The 25510-nt window shown below is 36.5% G+C and overlaps 1 protein-coding gene across 1 annotated transcript in view; it reads left to right on the forward strand.

The window, feature by feature from the left end:
- The window catches only part of LOC149165815 (topless-related protein 4-like), a 35205-nt gene extending 29273 nt beyond the window's left edge, over nt 1-5932 (forward strand). The window contains exons 49-53 of the mRNA XM_089432389.1: nt 4091-4208; nt 4346-4510; nt 4815-4883; nt 5236-5331; nt 5447-5932. Coding sequence (XP_089288515.1) covers nt 4460-4510; nt 4815-4883; nt 5236-5331; nt 5447-5503 — 273 coding nt within the window. The 5' untranslated portion in view covers nt 4091-4208; nt 4346-4459 and the 3' untranslated portion in view covers nt 5504-5932. The remainder of the gene's footprint in view (nt 1-4090; nt 4209-4345; nt 4511-4814; nt 4884-5235; nt 5332-5446) is intronic.
- Nucleotides 5933-25510: the final 19578 nt, after the last annotated feature.

Raw genomic sequence — 25510 nt, forward strand, 5'->3', positions numbered from 1 at the left:
TGAAGTTTGGCTTATGGTTCGGCTGCGGGTTTTCCCGTGTAATCTTGTGTATTCGGATTAAATGAATGGTTCCGGGTTTTGTAAGGAAAATCCGATAAAGTGTTGTGGTCCAAGAAGGCCTCAATTAAACGCTTCCGATAGGTTTGTGGGTCCATAACCCACAGGCCTCGGGATCGAAATTTATAAAAAAAAGGGAAATTGGTATACCCCCAAATCTCCTTTGTGGGTCCATAACCCACAGGTCTCAGGATCGAAATTTATAAAGAAAAGGGAAATTGGTATACCCCCAAAATCTCGTTTCATCACAATGTAACAGAGCTTTGGATTCGAAAAGTGTTTTTGCAGGAGGAGGCTGAAAATCAGGGATTGTGTTTTGTTAGGATGTGAGTGTATCAGAAAAGATTTAGGTAAGGCCTATTATATTATCTTAATTGTTGGAATGTTTAGACACAGATGTGTGGAAGCATTTATGGGCTTGCATGTAATCATAATAGACCTCTGGTAACCAGAACTGTATTTGCAGGAAGAGGAGGCCGAATGAAAATCAGGGATCATGTTTATTTGATGGATGACAGACATTTCATGCTCAAGTTGTAGCGACTATATGATTGAGATTGTTTTCTCAAGTTGTAGCAATTTATAAGATTGAGATTGCTAAGAGTCACAACATCATGGATCACCAATTTTGTTGGTAATCGATTTGAATGGCATTTGATTTAACAGTCTCCTTGATGGTGAAGGGACCATTTTATAAAGGTTTAACTTCATGATGACGATGTTATAGTTCTTTATATGCCATTTGAAAAATAGTTCAGTGCTTTTAAAATGTGTATTTTCTTGTTGAGTTCTGGCATTTGATTTAACAGTCTCCTTGATGGTGAAGGGACCATTTTATAAAGGTTTAACTTCATGATGACGATGTTATAGTTCTTTATATGCCATTTGAAAAATAGTTCAGTGCTTTTAAAATGTGTATTTTCTTGTTGAGTTCTGTTATTGGGTTCAGAAGGGATGACTCTGGCTGTGCCACTTCTCATTGTGTTGAAGTTGTCCTGCACTCTCTAGGAACTATATTAGTAACTTTGTTAGTAAGATCCACTCATCTTTTAGCATAAGGGTTAGATACTAGTCAAAGATGAGATAGGTTAAAGTGCACTTTCGAAAGAACGTTATTATGGCAGAATCGGATAGGCTTGCAATAGGTCCGAGTGGGGAGGGTTTGTTTGGAGCATTATTGAAATTGGTATAAAGTGCCTTGGAGATGCCGTGTCTAATCATGAGATTTTTCAGTTTGTTATTCATGCACACTGCCCAATTATGCATAAAGTTGTACATTCTAATTTTAGGGAAGAGAAGGTATCACACTATACCCCACGATCCAGGTTTAGTAATTAAGACTAAAGAATTGTATCCTTGCAGTTTTATTAAATTTTTGAATGGTGAATGGTGTATTATTTGATGATGCTTACTGCTTCCTTTCTGAGGAAGGTTGTATCCCCTGGAATCCTGGATAGCAGGTGGCAATTAGTGATTAATTTTTATTCTCCTGCCTATTTTCATGTTATACAGATTTATGGTAGTTTTCAAACTCTTTGCAATGCGTTTCTCCCTCTTAGATTATAGGCATAGGCGTTGTTTCCATATATCTTACTTCATCAGTGTTGCCTGAATTCTTGATTGTTTGTGAGGGCAAGACTTACAATATATGCATTTTTCCTCGGACAAATATGAATGGTAATTTTGATTTGTTGTATCCTGCTTCTATGATGGGGTTGCTGCAAATGTTTGTGTTTTTCAGATGAAAAGTAGTTGTGGCATCTATGGGTCTGCAGTGTTTTCTTTTACTTTCTCTTCATTAAACTCATTGCTTTGCAAAAGAAAATTCTACTTCGATGACCTTAATAATTTTCTTTGAACATTATTAATGCCAAGCGTCTGGATAGTTTCTTTAATTAGTTAAATAGCTGTTTAGAATACCGTGCCCTCTCACACATTTCGACTAGCACACTGCTATTTTTATCCTTTTTGGTGTATTTTAAGCGTTTTACATTTTTATCTTTTTCCAGGTACATTTTTCCAACTACTGTTGCCGAAAATTTATTCATTGGGATTGAATAAAGTTTTTTAAGATGTCACCAAACAATTGCGTAGGAGATTTCCAATGATGCTTATCCCCCAAAAAAATAAAAGACTAAAAATACTTAAACATGTGAGGAATATAACCATAAGAAATCAAGAAAAATACTGTCTAATTTTGCTCGTTTAGATCTCAGTAACTGTAAGGATGAATTGCCTTTGGTTAAATTATTAAGAATGTCCACCGGTTTGGATGGATGAGAGTTGAAGGCAATTTTATTGTGGAATTCCAGAATCTTAATCACTGATCTCAACTTTCTTTCGAATAAGAAATGGCACGACGTGTTTTCATTCCTCTACTGGTAACTCTCACTAATTTTTTGTGCATATATTCTATTTGACCTACCCTAGGCGTTTCTAGTACAGGAGTTAAGAGATGCTCTCCACCGGAAGCAGAGCTAAATGTGAGTTGCTAGGTACCATAGCACCAAGAAGTGATTGATAAAACTTGTTCAGCTGTATTACTTCAAGTCCAACATTGAATAGATTGCTGGAATCAACGGTTAAATGAGCTCTTGATAGTACCCCCAAGTTTTCTTCATGCTCTGGCTCTCAGTGATGAAATCAACAGTGGCTGATGGTTTATGTTATAGAAAATGTATTTTTATGTTATAGAAGAGCTTACATTTGGGAGTGCATGGGTTGTATATCATATGGCCTAAGTCACCGGATTCGTCCTAAACCCCCTACGAATCCCGAATCCAGCGAATCTGACACGATTCGGTCCGGATTCGTGTCCAAATCATATGACACGTCGTGTCCTTTTCTGACACGTCGAATCCGAGATCGTGTCACGATTTTCAAAAGCGTGTCGTGATTTTGGGAAACGTGTCCTGTCATCCTTTTACTTAAATTTTTAACATTACCATGAAATGACTCAGGATGTTTGAGAGTGGTTCTGGCCTCATTGGATTTCATATAGAGAAATTAGAATTTTAGATTTCATTCAAAATGGGGGATTGCAATGTTTCCGTTGAATTTTGTCATGTATTAGGGTATGGAACTCGTATTTAATCAAGAGCACCAATCCCTATATGTACCTTGATGTTAGTGACATTAGTTGTCGAACTCCTGTATCATGACCCTCCTAAAAATGTACGCATCACTCAAACAAAATCTTGACTTGACATGTTATGCTTGTTCTATCTTATGTTAATGCTTAAAGGGTGATATTAATTGATACAGAGGTAATGACAAAGATACCTCTGGATATTAATGCTTAGAGGGTGATATTAATGACAAAGATCCTGATTTTCCAACAAGACTAAAAAATTAGACATTTCTCGTGGTGGCAAGAGGGCCAAGCATAAGAAATAGATAATAGATTGACATGTCTTTGAATTTTGTATGTACTATGCATGCTAATAGTTATAGATGAAGATCTATGTTTGAAATCAATAGATTTGTATCATTAATTAAAGTTTGTGTAAGAAATAGGATAATATCTAATTTTTAATATATATATATATATATTTAATAAAATAATATATAACGTGTCCTGTTCCGGGGGTCAGCGTGTCTGAATCCGACACCACGAATCCTACGTGTCCCGAATCCCCGTGTCAGGGGACTTAGCATATGGCGCATGAAATGCAGTTTCAGCACATAGAAATTCAAGTAAAATTTGGATGTATGCTTTCACCTGCATCCTATTTTCCAGTAAACTTTGTATAGATTTCCAGATTCATTGATATAGGTAGATATTATTATGTATAAAAGTCGGTATTGTCTTTTATCAAGGAACGAAGAATTATTGTTCAATATATTTGTATTTGTATAATTGTTTCTGAATTTCATTATTCTGCTAAAGTATATATATTTTTGTCTTTTTTCTTTTATCTATGTGGTTCACCAATCTGAGATTACATTAAAGGCTGACATTACAATTTTATGTGCTACAAATTATGTCGATATTGATCCAAACAAGTAACGTGCAATGTGCTATTTCTTGCAGGTGGTAAAACTGATATATATTATACACCAATTCCGGTGTTGTTGTTTTAGCACTGACATCCAATGCTCTCCATAAGCTATGGAAATGGCCGCGGAGTGACGAGAATCCATCCGGAAAGGTGGGGTTCTTTAGTAGTTGTTGTTTGTTTCTTTTTATTTTAGCATGTTTTATTTATTTGTTTGTTATAATTTTGGATATATAATTTGCAGCTGTATTTAGTAACTAAGAGTTAATATTTTGTTCCACGGTCTACAGCGAGTATTCCACCACAGGCAGCCAGCTAGTGGGATTGTTATGAATAATGACTTGGGGATACAAATCCAGAAGAAGTTGTTGCTTGTATAGCTTACTGAGAATGATTCCTATGTGATGTCTACTTCCGGTGGCAAGGTCTCCTTATTCAATATGATGACATTTAAGGTAAGAGAGCCTTTTACCTAAAGAGCAGTTTCATTTCAATGTTTCCGATGATATATATAATTTCAGTTTTGATACATTGGTCTGCTTAGGGTTTATTATCTAATGTCTCACCTTTAACTTTCAAATTATGAACGTAACGGGGTTCACTTCAGGATCACTCTAGGTTCTTGTGTAATGTTCCTCGCTATAGACTACGAATTCAAAGGCTCCCAATTTATCTAAATCACTGGTTTCATGGGATACTAATTAGTGATTCATTGCATGCCATGACAACTTAGCCACATTTCTGGCTGTCCACCCTCAGCACAATAACATCATTGCAATTGGCATGGAGGATTCATCAATTCAAATATACAATGTTCGAGTTGATGAGGTGCTGCCTGTGAATATATCTTTGAATTTAAAATTCTTATCTTTTTTCTTCATTGTGCCGTTTTATCAAAAATGACCTAAGTGGCATGCTCTGAACTTGCTGCAATTTTTATAGGTAAAAACAAAGCTCAAAGGCCACCAAAAGAAAATTACAGGCCCGAGTTTTTCACATGTTTTGAATGTGTTGGTATCGTTTGGAGCTAATGCTCAGGTATACGGTTTCTTTTATTATTATATGTAGTCTGCCTGTGGATATATCTTTGAATTTAAAATTCTGATCTTTTTTCTTCATTGTGCCGTTTTATAAAAAATGACCTAAGTGGCATGCTCTGAACTTGCTGCAATTTTTATAGGTAAAAACAAAGCTCAAAGGCCACCAAAAGAAAATCACAGGCCTGACTTTTTCACATGTTTTGAATGTGTTGGTATCTTTTGGAGCTAATGCTCAGGTATACGGTTTCTTTTATTATTATATGTAGTCTGTCTCCATGATGTTCACTTTAAAGTTTACATAAATTTACCGAGTAGAAATGTTCATGTTCTCACAACCACGTCTTTTGGCAGTTATGTCTCTGGGGCATACATGGTGGGACAAGCGTAAGTCAAAAGTTGTACCAGTAGAGCTACGAAGATCATCACCACCAGTTGGGAGTGGCGGAGTTTACATAAATTTACCGAGTTGAAATGTTCATGTTCTCACAACCACGTCTTTTGGCGGTTATGTCTCTGGGGCATACCAGTAGAGCTACGAAGATCATCACCACCAGTTGGGAGTGGCGAAGTTTACATAAATTTACCGAGTTGAAATGTTCATGTTCTCACAACCACGTCTTTTGGCAGTTATGTCTCTGGGGCATACATGGTGGGACAAGCGTAAGTCAAAAGTTGTACCAGTAGAGCTACGAAGATCATCACCACCAGTTGGGAGTGGCGGAAACGAGTACAGTTTCATAAGATCAAGTTATGTCTCTGGGGCATACATGGTGGGACAAGCGTGAGTCAAAAGTTGTACCAGTACAGCCACGAAGATCATCACCACCAGTGGGGAGTGGGGAAATAAGAGTACAGTTTCATAAGATCAAAGATTTTCACCACCAGTGGGTAGTGGGGAAACAAGAGTACAGTTTCATAAGATCAAATTCATTTGTTGGTTGTGCATGAGAGCCAGCTTGCTATATATGATGCTTCTAAGTTAAAGCGCTTGCGCTATGTAATTACTTGTAAGCGATTCATTTGTTGGTTGTGCATGAGAGCCAGCTTGCTATATATGATGCTTCTAAGTTAAAGCGCTTGCGCTATGTAATTACTTGTAAGCGGTGTTGAATTCAAACATAAACAGTTATATAATGTCACTTACCTTCTGTATCTGATTGGATGACCTTGTTACATGGTTGCATTGCAGTGGACTCCTCATGATTCCCTATCTGTTCCTATTTCAAAGTGCTATATACTCATGTGACAACGGCCTAGTTTATGTGAGCTTCTGTGATGGTGCAGTTGGAGTGTTTGATTATGAAAACTTGAGGCTTCACTGTCGCATTGCACCCTCTGCATATTATTCATTTACCATCGGGAATGAACAGGTAAATGAGCTCCTTCATTCTGTCATAGTTGATACATCTATTTTTCAGATTTGCTTTTTGACCAGGCATATTATGATTTAATTTATTGTTTGGTTATTTTTGCAGTGGTAATGCCTATCCTCTAGTCGTTGCCTATCCTTCAGAGTAAGAAGGGAAGTAAGATGGGAAATGGGTGTTGGACCACCCCCATAGAATGGAATTGTCGATCAAATCTAACATGATGTAGTAACTAAGGTCCGGAGCCACCCTAAAGCTAGTTCAATGGAAACATAAGAACAATTTGCATTACACTGTACTACTTTGTGTCTACCGGCTCTTTGTTTACAAGAATACCGTGAATAATGGTAGTGTCCTGTCAGTGAAATGCCTCACTTATGTTCCAGTTGTTGAGGCATTCTATCAAGATTGTAATTTTCATCAGATATTGTTTAGCACACATCTCGCTTGTGTTCCATTTGTTGAGGCATTTTATCAAGGTTGTAATTTTCATCAGATATTGTTCATACTAAATGAGTATCTAGGTGCAGTATATTCTTTCTAGGTCGTGTAAAAGTTTGAAGTCTGGCATTGGAGCATAATTCATGAATGTTCTTTCCGAAGGTTTCTCAGTGTCTATTTTAAAACCTTTTTTTGAACCACATGAGTTTTTTTCATAATGTTCATGTGCATTCGGACCAACCTGGTTTAGGCGGAAGCTTTGTCATTGTCTATTTCTTTTCAGATCACTATATCTGAAAAAGAAACCGCTCCCATCAGCCCATCAACCCGCTACCGATAAAAGCAGCACGAGGTACAGGAGACATACGATCAGCGCACCTATGCAACCCTGATTAGCCAACCGGGCTCACGAGGTTTCATTACTCCCATCAGACCAGCCGTATGGGCTGGTGGTGTAGGTGACGCTCTGCCTGCGGAATATTATATTTATTAACCAAATCAGCATTTTAGCATTTTTGCGTTGAATGCCCACTTTGATTGAAGTAATGCAATTGATAAAACATTAATTATGCACGAGTTTCTGCAATTGACTCAACGAACTTTTTTCTTGTATGATGACTATTGTTTAAACATGTTGCTTCTGAAATTGACTCAACGAACTCTCTTGTTTGATGACTATTGTTTTAATCATATTGACACATTGTTTGATGACGCTATTGTTTTAAGAATTTTTCAGTTTATGGGATAATGTTTTGTTTTTATGGACTCTCTAAGCGGACATTGTTTCCTCATAGTCATATTGACACATGATACGTAATGCAAGAATAATTTTCAGTTTATGGGATAATGTTTTGTTTTTGATGGACTCTCTAAGCGGACATTGTTTCCTCATAGTCATATTGACACATATGTACGTAATGCAAGAATTTTTCAGTTTATGGGATAATGTTTTGTTTTGACACATATGTACGTAATGCAAGAATTTTTCAGTTTATGGGATAATGTTTTGTTTTTGATGGACTCTCTAAGCGGACATTGTTTCCTCATAGTCATAAGCGGACATTGTTTCCTCGTAGTCATATTGACACATATTTACGTAATGCAAGAATTTTTCAGTTTATGGGATGGACTCTCTAAGCGGACATTGTTTCCTCATAATTATATTGACACATATGTATGTAATGCAAGAATTTTTCAGTTTATGGGATAATGTTTTGTTTTTGATGGACTCTCTAAGCGGACATTGTTTCCTCATAGTCATATTGACACATATGTACGTAATGTAAGAATTTTTCAGTTTATGGGATAATATTTTGTTTTTGATGGACTCTCTAAGCGGACATTGTTTCCTCATAGTCATATTGACACATATATACGTAATGCAAGAATTTTTCAGTTTATGGGATAATGTTTTGTTTTTGATGGACTCTCTAAGCGGACATTGTTTCCTCATAGTCATAGTTTATGGGATAATGTTTTGTTTTTTATGGACTCTCTAAGCGGACATTGTTTCCTCATAGTCATATTGACACATATGTACGTAATGCAAGAATATGACTATGGGATAATGTTTTGTTTTTGATGGACTCTCTAAGCGGACATTGTTTCCTCATAGTCATATTGACACATGTACGTAATGCAAGAATTTTTCAGTTATGGGGTAATATTTTGTTTTCAATGGACTCTCTAAGCGGACATTGTTTCCTCTTATCTGTTTGTTGTGTTTAGTTTTTGATGGACTCTCTAAGCGTACATTGTTTCCTCTTATCTGTTTGTTGTGTTTAGTTTTTGATGGACTCTCTAAGTGGACATTGTTTCCTCTTATCTGTTTGTTATGGGACATTGTTTCCTCTCATCTGTTTGTTGTGTTTAGTTTTTGATGGACTTTCTAAGCGGACATTGTTTCCTCTCATCTGTTTGTTGTGTTTAGTTTTTGATGGACTTTCTAAGCGGACATTGTTTCCTCTTATCTGTTTGTTATGGGACATTGTTTCCTCTTATTTGTTTGTTATGGGTCACTGTTTCCTCTTGCCTTGCTTTATTGCGTGACACACTCTTCTCCACTTGTTAAGCCTTGTTTTATTGCGTGACACACTCCAAATGGAAATAATGAACTGGGAATTTTGATACCATCTAGATGTTTACAGTTGGAGATTTTGATTTACTTGTGAACAACTTTGTTTCTTGACATTTCAAATGGAAATAAGGTCATGTTAGTTGGTGGATGTTTTAAGAGATTTAGAGACATAATCTTAAATGAGATTACGTATTGATAGGATTTAGCATGAATTTTTATTGCTCATGAATTTTTTTCATGGATCAATTCTTTCAACTCATAACTCATATTTAACTGACATTGATTTTCATTTCATTGGGATTTTATTCACAACCCTCAAGATGGAGGGGCTTTTTTTTTCATGCAAACAAAATATCCATGAAAGTTTTTAGAATGTTGAGAGTTGATTGTGCTATTGTTATAAGTAATTTTTATTGAGCAAATTTAAGATAGATTGCAAACTTGTTCTATGCGTAACAAGATGATAAAATCATCAATGTTCACTTTCTTGTTATGCAAATACATATTCCAATGTTCACTTTCTTGTTATGGAAATACATTTTTCCATTGTGCAATGAAGAGAGTTTTTACAAATTATTTGTCAAACTAAAAGACAATTTGGATTGGAAATTCAAATATTTTTATTATAATTCTTTTTTCATATTTAAATAAGAGAAGAAATCTTAGATAAGAGAAATATTCAAATAATAGAAAAAATAATCATCAAAAAGTTTAAAAGTTAAAGTTCAAAGTTATTTATGAATTGTATCATGTCTAGTTCAAAGTTATTTATGGATTGTATCATGTCTAGTTCAAAGTTATTTATGTATTGTATCATGTCTTTCTTACCATTCTTGCTAATGGAATGAAATTTCTTGAATTTTAATAATATATACAAATATTTGTCTCTTTTTATATTTTATTAATAAAATTTTCTTAAACAACACCAAGACTCAAGACTCACGCTAATAGAATAAAATTTGAAAATGTAAATTATCTTAAACAACACCACACCCACACCAATAGAATAAAATTTGAAAATTTAAATTATCTTAAACAACACCACTCTCACCAACCAATAGAATAAAATTTGAAACCAACAGAATAAAATTTGAAAATTTAAATTATCTCAAAAAATACAAATAGATGATAAAAATTTTACAAATAGATGATAATTTTTTTTTTGAAAATTTAAATTATCTCAAAAAATACAAATAGACGATAAAAATTCATCTTGAACAGCACCATACTAATACCATAGAAAAAGTTTGAAAGTTAAATAATTTTTATATGTTAATTGGGTTAACTGAGGTTTGTAACGCCATACTAATAGAATAAAGTTTGAAAGTTGAATAGTTTTTATATGTTAATTGGAAATTCAAATATTTATCTTATAATTCTTTTTTCATCTTTAAATAAGAGAAGAAATCTTAGATAAGAGAAATATTCAAATAATAGAAAAAATAATCATCAGAAAGTTTAAAAGTTCAAAGTTATTTATGAATTGTATCATGTCTAGTTCAAAGTTATTTATGGATTGTATCATGTTTTTCTTACCATTCTTGCCAATGGAATGAAATTTCTTGAATTTTAATAATATATACAAATATTTGTCTCTTTTTATATTTTATTAATAAAATTTTCTTAAACAACACGAAGACTCAAGACTCACGCTAATAGAATAAAATTTGAAAATTTAAATTATCTTAAACAACACCACACCCACACCAATAATCATCAAAAAGTTTAAAAGTTCAAAGTTATTTATGAATTATATCATGTCTAGTTCAAAGTTATTTATGGATTGTATCATGTTTTTCTTACCATTCTTGCCAATGGAATGAAATTTCTTGAATTTTAATAATATATACAAATATTTGTCTCTTTTTATATTTTATTAATAAAATTTTCTTAAACAACACCAAGACTCAAGACTCACGCTAATAGAATAAAATTTGAAAATTTAAATTATCTTAAACAACACCACACCCACACCAATAGAATAAAATTTGAAAATTTAAATTATCTTAAAGAAACACCACTCTCACCAACCAATAGAATAAAATTTTTGAAAATTTAAATTATCTTAAACAACACCACACCCACACCAATAGAATAAAATTTGAAAATTTAAATTATCTTAAACAACACCACTCTCACCAACCAATAGAATAAAATTTGAAACCAACAGAATAAAATTTGAAAATTTAAATTATCTCAAAAAATACAAATAGATATAATTTTTTTTTTGAAAATTTAAATTATCTCAAAAAATACAAATAGACGATAAAAATTCATCTTAAACAGCACCATACTAAAACCATAGAAAAAGTTTGAAAGTTAAATAATTTTTATATGTTAATTGGGTTCACTGAGGTTTGTAACGCCATACTAAAAGAATAATAGAATAAAGTTTGAAAGTTAAATAGTTTTTATATGTTAATTGGGTTAATTGAGATGTGTAACTTTTTCTGTCCAGATTTAAATCTTGAAAATTTAAATTATCTTAAACAACACCACACCCACACCAATAGAATAAAATTTGAAAATTTAAATTATCTTAAACAACACCACACTCTCATCAATAGAATAAAATTTGAAAATTTAAATTATCTCAAAAATACAAATAGATGATAAAAGTCATCTTAAACAGCACCATACTAATAGAATAAAGTTTGAAAGTTAAATAATTTTTATATGTTAATTGGGTTAACTGAGGTTTGTAACACCATGCTAATAGAATAAAGTTTGAATGTTAAATAATTTTTATGTGTTAATTGGGTTGACTGAGATTTGTAACACCATACTAATGGAATAAAGTTTGAAAGTTAAATATTTTTTACATGTTAATTGGGTTAATTGAGGTTTGTAACTTTTTCTATCCAAATCCAATAATAAAAACTAAATAATTTTTATATGTTAATTGGGTTAACTGAGGTTTGTAACACCATACTAATAGAATAATACTAATAGAATAAAGTTTGAAAGTTAAATGTTCTTTATATGTTAATTGGGGTTAATTGAGATTTGTAACTTTTTCTATCCAAATCATCCAAATCTTTGCTAGTAATAAAACCTTCATTGAAACACTCTATGTGACATTTTTAGCTTAATAAAAACTTCATTTTTTTCTTTGGGTGAAACACTCTATGTGACGTTTTTGAACTTTTAATAGAGCAAAGGTTTTAAGCTTTTGGTAACATCACTTTCAATCTTATTAAAAACATGAAACACTCTATGTGAAGTTTTTGAACTTTTAATAGAGCAAAGGTTTTAAGGTTTTGGTAACATCACTTTCAATCTTATTAAAAACAGTAAACACTCTATTTGAAATTTTCGAACTTTTAAATAGAGCAAAGGTTTTAAGGTTTTAGTAACATCACTTAACTTGCAATAAAAGGAGTAAAAGGAGTAATAATTATACCTTAGAAATATCAATTATTATATTCCATTTTTTTTAATCTATTGCGTAATGTTTAGCATATAATGAAGAACCTCTTATGTGAATTAAAATATGATTTAAGATTAATGATTAAGTGAAAAAAATTAAGGTGTTTCTTCCACCGATGTGGCGCCTCCCGTCGAACCATAATTTTCATTGAGGTGAAAATTACATTTTTACATATGCACTTTGTACATGCCAAAAAATTGTTTTTATATGCAAAATAGTCACCCATTCACAAAACAAAAATTGGGTTGTAAAGCTCGTATTATGATGAGAATTGGGTTGTAAAGCTCGTATTATGTCTCATCATATCATATGGTCCACAAAATAAATACATATCATCTTATAAATAATACATCATCAAACTCTAGCTATTTGGAACATCAAAATTTAATATTAAGTATGCATAAAATGAAAACTAAAATCCATACATTATAACTTCATTATGAGTGATCTCATTGTTTCTCTAAACTTTATCTTAATTATAATAATAAAAACAAAAATCATAAAATGAATATTATTTCTAATACTTTGATGAGCTTAAAATACTAATTTTTCTACTTCATTTCATTCATTTTTATAATTGACTAAATGTAATAAACTCTAAACTCATAAATTTTTATAATAGTTTTTCTAAACCTTAATTATATAATAAAAACAAAAAACATAAAATAAATATTACTTTTAATAATGATTAACTTGTTGAATTTACATGTGCAAGAAAATGGTAAAAAAATTACTAATTTTTCTACTTCATTTTTATAATTAACTAAATGTCATAAACTCTAAACTCATAAATTTTTATAATTGTTTTTCAAAACTCTAATTGTATAATAAAAACAAAGAGCATAAAATAAATATTACTTTTAATAATGATTAACTTGTTGAATTTGCATCTGTAAGAAAATGGTAAAAAAACAAAATAGAGACATTATCTTACTATTACCATTTCATATATTTAATCATTCATTAAATTAATATTTTTTAATCATGTTTTTTCAAATATTATGTCTAAACAATTTAATTTAACATAATAATATGAGAAATACACTAACAATATATTCTACATTCAAAACAACTTACTACAAACATTACTATTTTTTTCCATTTTAGATGGAACTCCGTTCTTGAGAAAGTACTAGTAAACCATTATTAGCAAGTCATTGCTCTCAAAAGCTCTACAACTATTCACTTTTAATTTTATAACAATATTAACATTTTTAATCTTAAAAATTTTAAGATAAAAATGACTTTATTTTAATTTTAAAATATAAAAAATAATAAAGTACATTGAAACAAACATAATTTATATAATTATAATAAAATTGATATGTGAAAAACAAGTTTCTTAAAATCTTAATTTATATAATTATAATAAGATTGATATGTGAAGAAACAAGTTTCAATATTGTAAGAATATAGCCCCGAGAATATTATAAGAATATTAGGGATCTGGTCTATCTTTTAGGGAATAATGGTGCTGTGAGTCACTCAACGAAGGAAAATAGATGCGCAAAATATGTCACTAATATTTGTAGGTGGGTGGCTCGTTCTGCCCCGCCGAGGGTATGGAAAGTGTTTGAGAACCCTTCCAGCACTGGCCGGCGCAACTCATCTCCCGTTTTGTTTTCTTAGAGCAGGCTACATAATGGTGCAGTCAGTAGCCGGTTGCGCTGAACTGCACCCACTGGAATCCTTCTGAAATGCGCGGACGACCAACAACGGATTTGATACGCTGCACTATCAACGGTGTTTCTTCCACCGATGTGGCGCCTCCCGTCGAACCATAGCCAACCTGACGGTCAAGATTTAGAGAGATTCAACGGCCCAGATCTTCCTAATGCGAACGGCCTAGATCTTCCGAATGCGAACGGGCCAGATCTGCCGAATCCGACGGCCCAGATTTTCCAAATCCGACGGCTCTGATTTGCCGAAATCTGACGGCCCAGATTTGGAGAGATTCAACGGCCCAGATCTTCCGGATGCGAACGGACCAGATCTGCCGAATCCGACGGCCCAGATTTTCCGAATCCGACGGCTCTGATTTGCCGAGATCTGACGGCCCAGACCTTCTGGATACGAACAGCCCAGATCTGCCGAATCCGACGGCCCAGATTTGGAGAGATTCAACGGCCCAGATCTTCCGGATGCGAACGGCCCAGATCTGAAGGCCCAGATCTGCCGAATCTGACGGCCCAGATTTGGAGAGATTCAACGGCCTAGATCTTCCGGATGCGAACGGCCCAGATCTGCCGAATGCGAACGGCCCAGATCTGCCGAATCCGACGGCCCAGATCTTCCTTATGCGAACGGCCCAGATCTGCCGGATGCGAACGGCCCAGATCTGCCGAATCCGACGGCCCAGATTTTCCGAATCTGACGGCTCTGATTTGCCGAGATCTGACGGCCCAGACCTTCTGGATACGAACGGCCCAGATCTGCCGAATCTGACGGCCCAGATCTGCAGAATCCGACGGCCCAGATTTGGAGAGATTCAACGGCCCAGATCTTCCTTATGCGAACGGCCCAGATCTTCCGGATGTGAACGGCCCAGATCTTTCGGATCCGACGGCCCAGATTTTCCGAATCCGACGGCTCTGATTTGCCGAGATCTGACCGCCCAGATATACGAACATTCAACGGTTAACCGACGGCCCAGATTTACCCGATCTAACGGCCCTGATAACTTATTGGACTATAACTTATCGGGTTATAAATTATACTCTGATAAGTACTAACATATCAGTTATGAGCATTATCATACGATAAATCAGATGATAAGTTATGAGATAATAAGTTATCAAATGATAAGTATTCATAGTATAGGTTATCAGATGATAAGTTATTAATTGATATGTTATCATTCTATAAGTTATCAGATGTTATCTTATCTTACTATAAGACCTTATATAATAGGTTATCATTCAATGATAATTTAGCGGCTAATAAGTTATTGCTTATAACTTATCAGGTCATAAATCATCATGCGATAAGTTATCGGATCAGATTATCAACGATAAGTTATATGATGATAGGTTATGACGATATAAGTTATCAATGATAAGTTCTATGATGATAGGTTATGACGATATAAGTTATCAATGATAAGTTATAGATGATAGGTTATGACGATACGATAAGTTATATGATGATAGGTTATGACGATACGATAAGTTACATGATGATAGGTTATGACGATACGATAAGTTACATGATGATAGGTTATGACGATATGATAAGTTACATGATGATATAAGTTCGCTAAGTTATGACGATATAAGTTCGATAAGTTATATGATAATAGCTTATGACGATAGAAGTTATCGGATGATAGGTTGTCCGAAGATAAGTTATTAATTGATATTTTATCATTCTATAAATTATCAGATGATATGTTATCATTACTATCAGTTCTTATATAATAGGTTATCATTCAATGATAATTTAGCGGCTAATAAGTTATTGCTGATAAGTTCATATATATTATCGCACATCCAACGGATCCCAGGGCCTGTGCAGACTGGGCCATTCGATCTGTGCCACCTAGCTGGTCCTCACTAGCCAGATCTGGGCGATTGGCAGTGCATGGACACGACATCTGGGCCATTTTTACTGTGCCACTTGGCAGTTCAGTGGACACGAACAGTTCCATCGACACGACATCTGGGCCATTCTACTGCGTTGAACACGCCATCTGTGCCACTGTACTGCACCACGTGGCAAATCTCTACCCGCTAGAGCTTGGCCCTTGGGTCTCCGCCACCCTGGCCGCTACATCTTCGCCATTGGATTTGCGGCGCTGGTTCGCTACTTGGCCTGTTACTGATGGTCGTTTGGCTGGTTCGCTACTTGGCCTGTTACTGATGGTCGTTTACCTATCCATCAGAGCGCCGAGACCTACAGCGGGCCCCTCCCGCCCAGCCTTCTTCGGATCGGGGACAACAAGCGAGTGGGGAATATGCCAAATAAATCACGTATAAGACTTCGTCCTAAGATCAACCAGAAAGCATCACGTTTAGCGAGCTCAAAAACATAGGAATTTGAAGCATTACCAATAATAGATTATTTTTTATTTAGTTTTGTTATAATATTATTCATTTATTCATTCATTATTTCTAGATTCATTTATTGGTTAGTTTATTCATTCATTATTTCTAGATTCATTTATTGGTTAGTTTCGTGAATGTTAAAATATCATTTCTATATCAGGGATGTTAAAATATCATTTGTAGTATTTTTGTATTGTGGATGTTAAAACATCATTTATTTATTATTTATTATTTCTCATTTTTTCATTTCTAGTAATTTTTGTATGGTGGATGTTAAAGTAAACATCATTTATTTATTATTTATTATTTTTCATTTTCTCATTTCTAGTAATTTTTGTATTGTGGATGTGAAAGTATTATTTCTAATATTTTTTTTGTATCGTGGATGTTAAAGTATCATTTTTAATATTTTTGTATTGTGGATGTTAAAGTATCATTTCTAATATTTTTGTATTGTGGATGTTAGTGATCAAATTGAGAGATTTGAGGGCTTGTTGCACCTAATGGATTGCTAACAATGGAGAGAGGAGGCACAAACACTAAAATGGCATGGCATCATCACGTTTTTAGGTCTATGACTCACATGTGGGTTTGTCTTGGCATATTTATGTTGTAAAGCTAGTGCATTGGATTGTAACCGAATTTCATTTTTTGTCCACTCAAAAATCAAACTTGTGTACGGGTTTTTAGTTAGCAATTAGAAGAGGTGGACCTCATATATATATAGGATCACCTCTCTCATTTTGTTCAACATCACTTGTCAAAAGCTCATCCTCTCTGAGAGAACTGGGCTTTGTGAAGATGTGATCTTTTGTGGATTTTTGGCTATTAGAGACTAGTCTTGTTGTAGAGACGCCATTTTGGGATAAAGAAGGTTTGTGATAGTCAGGGCTAGGAAGTGAAAACCTAGCCCCCTCCTACTTCCTTCAAGGATTACACTAAAAAAATATATGTATTTTTCTCTGTCCTAAAATTTTGGCCTTTCAAGAGAAGTTGTTAGGGTTAGGGTTTCATGCTGAATTCGTGCCCTAAAACATCAAAATATAGCAATTTGCATGGTTGAAATTACTTAATAGGGTTGACATCGTCAACCTCGAAAATTCTAGGGCTTGAAAACTCCTAATTCTGCATTAAAGCTTCACCGTAAGACCATTTGAAGGCTTGTTGCTCTTATTGTTGATCATACCTTTCAAGCAAACCTTTTCCTTATTCATGTTTACTTAATTATGCCATTGTTGAACCACACATTGAAAAACCTAAGCTACAAGTTTCTCTTTATAGGTCTTTTCATTGGAAGCAAGCATCCCTCAAGGCATTTTGGTTGTTATGCAAGACTAAAGGCAATGGCTCCTTGGGATTTGCATGATATGTACCCCACTTTGGATGTCAAGGATATTCCTAGATATCCAAATCATTGGGATACAAATTCTATGATAAATGTTCCAAAATTTGATGGTCACCTTGAGCAAGAGGAAGAATTCATTTCGGATCATCAAGATAAATATTTTGAAAATGATCATCTCCGTCCTCACGCCCTTGATACCATCTCCATTCTTCGATGTTCAATTTTCATTAGTTCAATGGGACTTGGCACTCTCTTTTCCACGTCCTTGAGTAGGGTTGGAAAACATTGCCTTGGAGGTTGATGCAATAAAAAGAATGTAAACGCGTAATATAGCCACAATGAAAGAAAAAGAAGATCAAAATCCAAAAGATGGCCAGGACATAAGATAGTTTGTGGGCAAAATCCTAGCATGAGCTCTGCCCTCCTCATTAGCCATCAGTCTTCATTGTAATGGGTAAATTAAATGCTATAAAATAAAGATAAATTTTTAATCCTTTAGCTATCCACGAAAACACAAAGTACTATAAAAAAGAAGTAAAAGATGCACCAAAGGGGTGAGAAAAGCATGTCGGGCAAAGTAACTCGTCCATCCATGATTGCTCCCTCCATTACATCTATACACTCATGATGTGGATTCCCACTAGTTGGTCCCCTAACCATGCCACTTGCCATGAAAATTATTACCTCCACTATCACTTACGTATACCAACGCCTATTGATTGAAAGATTGACCTTGGAAATGCCAACTCCTCTTGGGGGCTGGAAGCACCTAATAGAGTTGACTACTTAACCACCCCTACGAAGGTGGGGAACACCTTTGTGAGACTTGGTCTAGTTAGATATTTAAATGTGATCTCAATTTGAAGTATGAATATGCCCTTAACACTTAAGTATGGTTCACTTAGATGCATTTATGATCTCAACTTTTGATGAATAGTTGTTTTCAATTGAGTTTGAGTTGGGTTTTGCCAAGTGGTCTAGAGCAACATAGGCCATGAGGGCATCCTACTCCATAGGATGCCCAAGCCATACATTACATTCCAAAGAGCATGACAACTTTGCAAATGCAACGTTGCCCACTTTTGGTAGAACCTTTTCCCTTTTGATGATTGGAGCAGTTGAAATACATCAATGACCACCCTAAAGAGCCAAAACATTGGGTTTTACACCTGATGGAGCCCTAACACTAGAGAAAGAGTTGATCATGATGACTGAAGACATTTTCAGCCTTCATTTTGACTTCATGGAGCATTTGGAGCCCTAAAAGGTCATGACATCATTGCCTTTTTAGTTCTACATCCCACACATGTGAACTTGGCCTTGGCATATTTTGTTTTAAAGCTAGTGCATTGGCTTGAAACCCAATTTTTTTCCACTCAAAAATCAAACTTGCGTAGGAGCTTTTAGTTAGAAATTAGAATATGTAGACCTCATATAAATAGAGGATCACATCTCTCATTTTGTTCATCATCACTTGTGGAAAACTCGACCTTCCTTAAAGAACTTGGCCTAGCTATTTGTAGCTTGCTACTTTGCATAGATGTGATCTTTTGTGGATTTTAGGCTATTGGAGACTAAAGCTTGTTGTGGAGACATCATTTTAGGATTAAGAAGGCTTGTTCTTGGGTATCTTGTTTGTACTTTTTGTTAAATATCATTCATAATAATTAAATGTAATGAATATTGTTAGGGTTTATATGTTCCATGTCTAAATGTTTATATTTATATGAAATGTTTGGTAAAATTTGCATTCTTTAAGTTTTTAGCCTTGAACTTCCTTAAAGAACCTCCTTAAGAAATTTTCTCTCTTCTAGAATTTCAAACCTTTAAGGCAAGTTGATAGGGTAAGGGTTTCATACCAAATTCAACTGAGGCTTGGATATTCAACTAATTTGAAGTTGTTTCACCTTGTTGAGCCTTAAAACATCAAAATCTAGCAATTTGCATGGTTGAAAGTGCTTCCCTAAGGTTGACTTCATCAACCCTAGGAAATTCTAAGATTACAAAACCCTAATTTTGCATTAAGGCTTCTACTTGGGGTCATTTGAAGGTTTGCTTCTCTTATTGTTGATCATACCTTTCAAACAAACCTTTTCCTTCTTGTATGCCTAATTATGTCATTATTAACCCTAGGCTACAAGTTTCTCCTTATAGGTGTCTTCATAGGTACATTATTCCCTGACAAATCATTGAGCCTTGTTCCTAGCTTGAGCACCTTGATTAAGCCTATTGAAGTTGTTGAATGGTGTTGTATGGTGTTGTCATCAATGCCAATGTTAGTTCTTAAACGCTCTTAATATATACCATGGATCACATCAGTTGGAAACTCCAATATATAAGAAGCCCTTAAGGAATCCCTAGAATCCCAACACTTGTTGAAGTTTTTGAGAATGAAGATCAATGGATTTACTTTGGAGAACTTCATCATTGGATAGTCCTCATCGTGTTGTTTCTAAAGGTATATGCCAATGTTAGTTCTTAAACGCTCTTAATATATACCATGGATCACATCAGTTGGAAACTCCAATATATAAGAAGCCCTTAAGGAATCCCTAGAATCCCAACACTTGTTGAAGTTTTTGAGAATGAAGATCAATGGATTTACTTTGGAGAACTTCATCATTGGATAGTCCTCATCGTGTTGTTTCTAAAGGTATATGGCTCTTTGATGAGCCCCAATTTTTGGTACAATTTGGGCTCATTTAGCCTACTTACTTTGCTCAAACCATTCATTTTTTATTGCTTATGCATTCATTTCTTGGTTTATTCGTGTTGTTTGTAGGAAGAAGGGTAGACACTCTATCCACGTGACTAATGCATTATGATTTCAGGTTTTTGCATTAAAAGGGAGAAAAGACCACGTGAAAAGGAGACAAGGAGACAATGAGGTGGCACTGCTGGTTTTTAGGAGAGGATGTCCACAGTCTTGGGACCCTCCTCGTGATTCCCACCATAGCTCCGAGCTCCAATCCATCTCCCCACCGAGCTTAGAAGCAGCCAACTGTTCTACAGGAACAACAGTTATAACTGTTCTACAGGAACATAAATTATGACTGTCCTACAGGATCAGCAGTTTAAACTTCAGTTGGACAGCCGAGCTCCTAAAATCAAGGACACCTGTTGGATGATCGTTTTTGCATAAGTATAGAGGCCGTAGCCTTTGATAGGTTGTTGAAACTTTTGCATTACTATTGTAATTTTTTAGCACAGCTCGGTGTAGTTCTTTTTGTAAGCCAAGTTTGGCATGACATCAGATTATGAATAAAGAAGGCAGATTTTGATCTAGTTCTGAGTTTTCTCAAGGAGCTATAGCTCTCAGGTTAGGGCCCAACCTGAGAGCAATAGATCTCCTCGGTGTTGTAATGTGTTTGCATTTCGTTCCAGCACTTTGAGTTTGTTTACTTTCACATGCAATTCGAATTTACAGTTTGTTAACTTAGTCTTTTTCATGAGCTTAGATAGGATTAGTTTATGGTGAATTTGTTTCAGTTGCTTCAGTTCAATAGGAGGATAGTTATAAATCATTGGAGCTCCAGCAAAAAGGTTGTAAAGGCCCACTGCCATCTCTGTTAGGGATTGGGGTGCAGTCCATAACCAACCACCAAAAAGAAACACAGTTCTTTCCACTTCCATGCAAGCTGCAACATCTTTATTTTCGTTGAAGATCCATCCATGCATTTTTGACATTGAAGCACACTTCTACATTCCACTTCCACGCATAAGTTTCATTTCTTGGTTTTCCATTGCTGTTCATAGGTTTCACGGCACAGTTATCATAGGTTCATGAATTTCTCGTTTTGGTGCACAAGTCATTTGTTTCATTTACACTGCTCCTTATCACTCCACTTTCGTCTTCTACATCTTGACCACTCCTAGAGCCACCTTCTTGACCTCTGTTCCGCTCATTCAACTCCTAGCTCCTCCATTACTCACATAGCTCCATCCACTTAGCCTTTCGTTGATACCACCCTTCCATTCACCAAACCACTCCATACACTCGTTCTCCATCCGACTTCGCTGCTCCTGAGCCATCACCAGCTCCATCTCCATCTCACTTATCCTCCTATACCACTCCATCGCTTCACCATCACTCCAAACCTTCACGGTAGGTCATCCTGTAGAATTTCACAGCCTTCCTGTAGAATACTCTGAGTTTCCTGTAGGATCCCCTGCAGACTTCCTGTAGGAGTTTACAAGCTCGGTTGCTGAGCATCTGAATGTGGTAGACTTCTAAGGACCGATGCTGGAGACCCTCTGGGACCTCCCCTAGCCATCCTAACCTTGCCCACGCTTTTCTTCCATTCGAATCGCTCCTGCACAGTCAAACCCTAATCAAGAGCACCATCACAATAAACCCAACCACTTAATGACAAAATACAAAAACATGTCTTTTCAATTGCAGATAGCTTAGATACATGTATTTCACTTCACTGCAAGTAATAGCATCATTGGTAGAGGTTTCATTCACATTTTTGCATTGTAAGGGTCAAGCTAGTTAAATTAGGGTTTCCTAGGGTTTTCATGCTTTATTAGCTTTCAGTTTCTTTTCTGCAAGTAGATTAGCCTTCTTTGAGTTAGCTTTCGTCCATCACTCATAGAGCTTCTTCTGAGAACAAATAGAAGTTGGCTTGAGCCCTAGCGGACTTGTGCCAGCTGACCAAGTGACAGCTGCGACAAGAGCTAGTACTTGTGCATACAGCACCGTCGCTTCCAAGTTTGTACGAACTACCAGGTTGATAAAATTAGAGATAGGAAGCCCCAGGAGTTGTAGCATTATTGCTACAATACTGGGGCCCACCATCTTTTTGGCGCCGTTGCCGGGGAAGCGTCAGAGTATTAGTAATTGTTGCTTTTCTTCTAATTTCTTACTCTTACTTTCTGCTAAGTAGTTTGCTTCATTTCCATTCTGCAAAAGTAGCATAGACATTTCCTGCTTTCATAGATTAACATTTCCTGCTTTCATAGATTAACATTTCCTGCTTTCATAGATTATACTTTCAATTCTGCAAACGTAGATTAGACTTTCAATTCTGCAGGATAGTCAATTGTAGATCAATCTATTTCAGTTTTGTAGGTTCAAGAAAAAACACAAAAGCAATAAAAAAGAAGTCTTTCCGTTTCATGCCTCGTAGGAACCGAGATAGATCAGGCAAATTCCTACCCAACACCCCCACCACATCACTTAGTCACCCTTCACTCTTCTTTGGTGACAGTGATCCAGAGGAACCTATAGGTGAACATCCCGAGACATACCAAAATCCTATAGAAGAAGAAGAGTTAGAGACCACTCCACCTGAAACTATGGCTGACAATAGAGGAGAAGATGAGAGGATAGAGGGTGCCTTCCCCATCCGAGAAACCAATGGAGAGATGAAAATGAAGAACATTAGCCCCTCTGCTTTACCTCACTTCCATGGGCTGACTACCGAAGATCCTGATACCTTCCTGTTTGAGTTTGCTGTCCTCTGTAGAACCTATGACTATACTGAAGATGAGCAAAAGCTGAAACTTTTCCCTTCCACTCTCAAGGATGCAGCATTACGCTGGTTCATGGGTTTACCTGGGAATAGTATCACCACTTGGGCTCAGATGCAGCAAGCCTTCAATACCAAGTACCGGGATTACTGTAGGTCCAAGGAAACAAAGGGGGAAATTTTTCGGATGACCATGGGAACCGATGAGTCTTTAGAGGATTATGAGGAAAGGTTCCAACTTAGTTATAAGCGGGCCAGGTGCAAACTTGACCCTGAATCCCTCAAGTTGGTTCTGCTCCGAGGAGTCCCTGAAGATCTCTTGGATACCCTTCACATGTTAGCTGGGGGGGATATCTACCAACTGCCTTATGAGGACATCAAAACTGTGTTTAGAAACCACTCCAGGGCAGCTAGGAAACGAGGTAGAGGAAACCTCCCCTCAGCTGGTATTCCCTTCTCCAAACATGAGCTTGCAAATCAATTAGAAGATCTTAAGAGCGAGGTGAGACAGACCATTGCCATGCAGCTTGACACATTCAGGATTCAGCAAAAGAAAGAAGAAGCTGAGAGAGCCCTGGCTGTCTTCTGCCGTAGGTGCACAAGAAGACATCCTAAGAACGAATGCCCATTGCATTCGGTTGAAGTGTGTTTTGTTTGTGAGGAGGACCATCCTACGAATCAGTGTCCAACCTTACCCGGGTTCAAAGCCATGTACCAAGGGACAGAAGCCCCCACTGAACCTCTCTATTTCATCAACCAAAAGAGGCCACAGGGATCCAGACCTTATCAGCAGGGAATGCAAGGGGCACCTCAAGCCTATTACAGCCCCAACCAATCGACTCCTATGCCTTCCTGGGGTCCCCCTGCTCATCCTTCCTGGTCCATGCCTCCTCCATGGTCTTATCCACCTCAGTACCCTACTCAACCCACTACTCACTCATATCACTCACATGCCCAGCCGCAGCCTCAGTGGAGTGCACCTCAGTCGGGGTGGAGGCCCCAGTACAACACTCCACCCACCATTCTGCCTCCACCTCCAGTTCAACCACAACCATTACCTCCTGTTCCTCCAAGGCAACCTCAAATGCCTGCTCAACTGAACCCGAACCCCAACAATAGACAGGCTCAGCAGGTATATACTGGGGAGACCTCATGCCCTACCTATGCTGTGGAGATCCAGGAGATCAATCTTAGATCTGGAAAGACTCTTCCAGATCGCCAACCTCCTCCCCCAGAGGATGAGGAAGACCATCAGGAGAGTGAACCAAAGCCTATTCCACCCTTTCCTGAGAGACTAGCAACCACCACACAACCCAACCCGGAAGAAGATGAGCTTCTGGGAGAGCTCAAGCAGTTGTGTGTGAAGATACCCCTTCTCCAAGCCATCAAGGATGTGCCCATTTACAACAAATTGGTTAAGGAGAAGTGTTTCAAACATCCAGACAGACGGAAGAAAGATGCTTCAACTATCAATGTCATAGGACAACTGTCTGACCTTATGCTAGGACAAGTCATCTGCCCAAAGTACCTAGATCCTGGAAGTCCTGTAGTAGATGTTCACATCAATGGCACCATTATCCCTCACACCTTGATTGATCTGGGGGCTGCCATTAATGTGATGACCAGGGATACCATGCTTAAACTCAATCTTCAGGGTTCCTTGAGGAAGACCTCGACAGTACTGCAATTAGCAGATCGCTCCACCGTGACTCCCGAAGGGATTGTGGAGGATGTCTTGGTCTCCATTGATTCTTGGGAATACCCTGCAGACTTCCTGGTTCTGCAACCAAAGGCAAAGCTTACTGGATATCCCCTCATTTTGGGAAGGCCTTGGTTAGCCACTGCAGATGCCTACATCAGTTGCCATGCAGGAAATATGACCATCAAAAATGGTCCTATGTCCAAGCAACTAGTCCTATACCCTCCTGCCCAACCCTCTTTAGAGCATGACTTACCACTCTGGTTGGAGGAAGGAGAAGAAGATGAGGTGTATTCAGCACCTCTGTGTACCCTAGATACCACTAGAAGAAACCCCCCAACCGAGAATGACTTGATCGAGAACTTGATCCAAAACCCACCTACCAGTGCACTACCCTTAGAAAAATTGGTGGAGGATGCCCAAGCTAGCACCTTAGTGGATCTTTGTACAACCAACCCTGTCACTCCCAGAGTTAAGAATGTGGAGTTCGGCCCTGAGAGAGCATTGAAAATCAACTCCTCCCTATCTCCTTCTCAGGA

This window comes from Pinus tabuliformis, chromosome 5_1 (assembly GCF_031772625.1).
Source record: "Pinus tabuliformis cultivar Carrire ecotype Pingquan chromosome 5_1, CPIR1, whole genome shotgun sequence".
NCBI lineage: Eukaryota > Viridiplantae > Streptophyta > Pinopsida > Pinales > Pinaceae > Pinus > Pinus tabuliformis.